The 4,825-nt window shown below is 36.1% G+C and overlaps 1 protein-coding gene across 3 annotated transcripts; it reads right to left on the bottom strand.

The window, feature by feature from the left end:
• Positions 1-1,783: 1,783 nt before the first annotated feature.
• Positions 1,784-4,273, bottom strand: LOC128890793 (uncharacterized). 3 transcript variants are annotated; one of them, XM_054149649.1, is made up of 4 exons: positions 3,480-4,273; positions 2,694-2,792; positions 2,437-2,624; positions 1,784-2,187 (listed from the first exon to the last, which is right to left on the bottom strand). In XM_054149649.1, the coding sequence occupies exons 2-4, from the start codon at positions 2,722-2,724 to the stop codon at positions 2,041-2,043; spliced, it is 366 nt and encodes a 121-aa protein (XP_054005624.1). In that variant the 5' UTR covers positions 2,725-2,792; positions 3,480-4,273; the 3' UTR covers positions 1,784-2,040. The 3 variants fall into 3 exon arrangements, with proteins under 3 accessions (XP_054005624.1, XP_054005623.1, XP_054005625.1); XM_054149648.1 differs by having other exon boundaries at positions 2,694-3,399; positions 3,480-4,272; XM_054149650.1 differs by lacking the exon at positions 2,694-2,792 and having other exon boundaries at positions 3,480-4,264.
• Positions 4,274-4,825: the final 552 nt, after the last annotated feature.

Here is a 4,825-nt window from a genome sequence, read left to right on the forward strand (position 1 = left end):
AAGGAACAAAACACCAGTGCTAAATGTTATCTGTAATATGACCTTCTTTAGGTACACTAAAAAGTTTGGTAATTAGTTTACCTTATGTCGATTAGAATTGTATTTACATTAGTCCTATGGTAGTCATTCGAATAATACGTTATTTTATCTATTCGAAGAGGAACAGTACATTTTAATTAACATTGATCCTTTAAGAAGAAAAATATATTCTAAATTTATACGTGAGATAGCAGGTTTCTTCGTAATAAATATGCTAGTATATTTGTAATAACGAAATAATCCAATCAATTTTCCATTTAACTTTTAATTTATTATTGTGACGGTAAAAATTGCACAGGAGACAGTTTATCGTGGCAGTTTATCCCGGAGAGATTTGCGTCATTTATAACAACTATGTTCGCCTACCGATTGCAGAAATAGAAAAAAGGATCCCAGCTGCAATTACCTCTCAGTCTATTACTTTATAGTCTATTATGATATCAGCGTTCCGGGATTGCCTTATTCGAAGCATTACTCATATTTCAAATTAAATTTCATTTCTCTCGATGTTGTATAATATTAAGAGTGTTTTTCTCTGCAATTCCGACTTTGCAATTTCGTGGCTATATTCGAGCTCGACGCGCGTCGATGTTGTAGAATATTGGCTGCACGTCGGCGTTGTAACGATGGTGGAGGCAAAAATAGACTGCAACAGAGTTATGGATCGAATTTACGAAGGAATAGAAAGCATACATTGACCACTGTCTGTTTGGCGGCTGCTGGCGAATATCGATAGTATTTACTCGAGCTCCTTATAAATGGAATATCAATGAGATCGGGCGCGTAACCCCGGGTCAGCATTATTTAACGTGAGCACGTCGTATACGTGACAAAGTGGCTTGACCGCTTGTCAAATCAGCACAAACACGAGCTTTCATGACTCCAAAGGACCGGATCGGTGCGTGGCGTGTCGTTACCGTTAAGCATAAGTATCGAATTTGCACGTGCTCGTTCTTCTGTGCATGTTGTACATCATAAATCCCGAATAAAGCATAAAGAACTTTGTAATTCGATGGAGTATCGATTACAACATTCAGCTTTCGACGGATCTCTCGTTACAAATTTCATGATTAATATTAATATGCCTTTGGCATATACATATGTATAGTTTTGACGATCTACCTTTTGAAAAAATGCCCTGCTTAGAAAAATAAATGATATGAAAGTTCTACACTAAAATACCACCTTAAAGTCTTCTAACACAATTTGAATTATTCTAGAGAAAAAAAAATGGAAGTAGTTCTGTCAAGTAACGTATGTACTTTCTAATGATTCCCTTTGTACAGAGATTTTCGAGACTCTTTTTTTTATAGAGAAGTATAAGACATATTAAATTGAAAGTTGTTGTGCTTTTTGATATACCCACAAAGATATGACACGAATTCTTCTTTCACGTAATTTACTCTAAAAATAAACGAATTATTCTTATGAATCTAAATGTGTATGTCGAGGTATCAAGTAACATTCAAATAAGCTCTGCAGTCTGTTTGAGAAATGAAGGGAAGACTTGCTATTAAAATTGTCAGGTGTACAAAGAGAATCTTATTTGCTTAGAGAACGTTCGAGGACGCTGCTTCTGTACTGTTTGCCAGTTTTGCAGTATACCATGACGAGGACGGTTTCAGGATCATCAAAATCATGTTTTGACGATATATCTTCATTTACCATGCAACAACCATTGCCAACAAACTGCTCGACAAGGTTTGACTTGTAGCGTAAACAGTATATCATAAAATAACACCAATTTATTTTTATTTTTATTTTTATATTGTTAAATGTGGAATGTTCAATCCCCTACCTTGACATACTTGCTGGCAATTTTTTTAACTTTTATGTTTACAAGATTCACGACGATTATGATAATCAATTATTACAATACATATTTCACATAATACACATATTACTTATGGAAATTTCGGATTAGAAATTCACGTAACGTACATCGATATAACGACTTTAAATTTTACTTGCAACTACCGTCAAGATTAAAATATCTTGAAACTATTTGTTTGGCTTGTGGATGTTCCATTTCGCCAATATATCATCCAGTTCTCTGGATTTCGCTCGTTCGGGAACATTATTGCGTAAAGGTCTATCGTTCGGGTGAACCTTGTGAACCAGTGCTGTGTCTTTTGATAGATTACCTCGCTGGAAATAATCACAAAAGTGTCAGGTATAATTATAATATGCTAACTCTTACATTCAATAAACTGAAATAATACATTTGTTTTCTTTTAAAGATAGTAAAACTTAAAAAAGAAATGAACTAGCAATTAGTATCTTTTAAATATAATAGAAATGGCTTGTCTTAATAAGGTCCTCGCTTTTATTACATAATATATTTAACGCACATAAAATTAAAAATTAAAAATTTATATATATGTATGTATGAATTACCTGTTTTTGATTTCGACTCAGCGATTTTGAAGGCAACGTATCGTGGCTTATCGAATCTGTAGATGATCTCGCCGACACTTGGCCAGCATTTCCTACTTTACACAGCTCTTGAGTCCTGTTTTTGTACACTGGACTCTGTGACCGATGCCTTATGTCCTTTGTGATACACTGAATGGCATACAATGTACCTAGAATAATAAACAAATATTAATAGCTTTCTACAATATATGAGAGAAGAATATTTATGCGTTACTGACGTATTGTATCGGACGCCAATCGTACAGCCATTTTCTCACGTCAAATTTCTTCATGGAAAATATCGAAATGCTCCTTGTCATTCAACAAACTTCTAAAAACTGAATCGGTAACTATAAACTTACCATTTTTTGTTTCACTACGAAACATTTTGTTTCCAAAAGAACTGAATCTCAGTGCTCGGTGTTTCATCTACATACATATGTACAAGGTGGTTTTATGAATGCTTTTAGAAAATCTTACAAAGTTCTTGGAATCTTCTGTTTGAAATTAAACGCAGAGGTTTTTATAAATAGTGCAGCATAGAATAACTGCATCTTCGTGACATAACTTTCCTACTTTTCACAAATCCGATGACAATCGGAATAACGCCGTTTAATTTCTTTTACGCAAAGTCATTGGGACCGTCTTCGCATCATATATACGAGCATGTGATTAGACATTTCATTTTTTCAAAGATTTCTGCACGTTCACGCATGATATGTCGTTTATGACGTTTCAATTTGACCAACTGTGGCATTACGTGTTGTAACTCAGTGTGATAAACGTTGCTAAGAAGTAGGTCGAGGAGGATTTTTATCACGAATTAGAAATTTCCAGTAATGTTTCGGTCATTAATAATTTTTTCTTAATTCGCAAAATAACGGGATATTGCGTTTAAATAAAGACTAACTCCTCGACGATATTTATACAAATGTATGTAGTTTACTGTTGGGACAAGAATACGAGCTTCGTTTCCGGATTAGGGACTTTTGTATTCGAAGGGACACCTAGTAGAAATTTCTTACCATCTGTAGTTCTCAGAAACCATTCCATTGGCTGTTATGGTTTGCGTGATTCCTGGAGTAGGGTGACAAAATTATTGGTCTTCAAACTGCTCCTGTTGAACTGTGACCAGATGAGAAATGGTCAGCCCAGGTCGAGGATTAGGTATTCGATCTCCATCTTGGAAGTGTTATGTTTCAAAGTTATGTGTATGTACGTCCTAACCAGGATACCGAATCATGTAGAAGATATATGTATTTGCAAAAATTATTTTTAATCACTAGTGTTAATTTGATCGTTGTTATACTATAAGTAGACTGCAGATGTTTGTGCACTTATTGCAAGTAGAAATGTGGGTAAATGTGTAGAAATAAAAAAATACATAAACTATAGTTTATATATTTAAATTTCCTTTTCTGTATCTGTGATAATATCAATTTGCGTTAACATCCGCAGTCTAGTTAAGTCTAGTCAAAGTTACCCTTATCTTTTACGGCACGGAGGTACTAACGCCTCGATGACGGTAATTATCTCTCCAACGATGATGGCGCGCTGTTAACCACTTTCAACTACTGTCCTAAATTGCGGAGAAAGTGTAAGGAGTTTTGAACGTCCGCAATGCGAATAGAAGTATCGCTTAGGTTCCGTGAAAGACGCCTGCTTCTCGTTTTGCTTCTCGTCTGTGTCTTCCTCGATCGTGTTGCCGAGTGCCGGGTCTGCGTGACATTAACATTTATTTATCTAGCTGGGTTGACGCGTTAACTAATATCAGATACAAGATATCAGACGAATAAACAGAGATCTGCGGTCGATTGTAACCGAAGACGTTTTGCAGCACCGCAGCCTCTGGCTTCCTGCTCCAAGGTTGCTCGCATACCACACCCGACATTGTTCGTGATGATCTATTTTCTGCTGTTCATCGATCGGAATCCATTTCATATGCGGAAGAACGGTCCGAAGGTACGGGACAACCGTTATAGATACATAGATCTGCTCGGTTTCTTCCTATTTTCCGTGGATATAGTTTTCACTAGAAATTCGAGTTTTTTCCATCTTTACGAGACCTGTTTTCGTCGCTGCTATTAACCCATTCACCATACCACGGTGCACGCAACTTGTCGGTTCATTTTGTAACGCCATCCTCCTCGCGTGATAGCTCTGTTTACAAAATTAAACATCTTTAAATCCATATGGAACAAATTAACGTGGTAATGTTCGTGTATCAGTTGATACAGTATAATAGAAATCAGAAACGTATCGCCGGTTAACGCTGCCTAATCAGTGGTGTTATTTAATGAGGCAGCAAGATTGGCACGCTTTAACGCCGATTTCCTATAATTGCGAGTAGAACAGCTGGTCAAACACCACC

The sequence above is a fragment of the Hylaeus anthracinus genome, unplaced genomic scaffold (assembly GCF_026225885.1).
Source record: "Hylaeus anthracinus isolate JK02 unplaced genomic scaffold, UHH_iyHylAnth1.0_haploid 12001, whole genome shotgun sequence".
NCBI lineage: Eukaryota > Metazoa > Arthropoda > Insecta > Hymenoptera > Colletidae > Hylaeus > Hylaeus anthracinus.

Excerpts from the sequence above, each read along its gene's own strand:
- LOC128890793 (XM_054149649.1), bottom strand. The coding sequence starts at position 2,724 with ATGGCTGTACGATTGGCGTCCGATACAATAC. Across the intron at positions 2,625-2,693 it reads ATTGGCGTCCGATACAATAC|GTACATTGTATGCCATTCAG; the intron begins GTCAGTAACGCA and ends TTATTATTCTAG. Across the intron at positions 2,188-2,436 it reads TGAGTCGAAATCAAAAACAG|CGAGGTAATCTATCAAAAGA; the intron begins GTAATTCATACA and ends GATTATTTCCAG.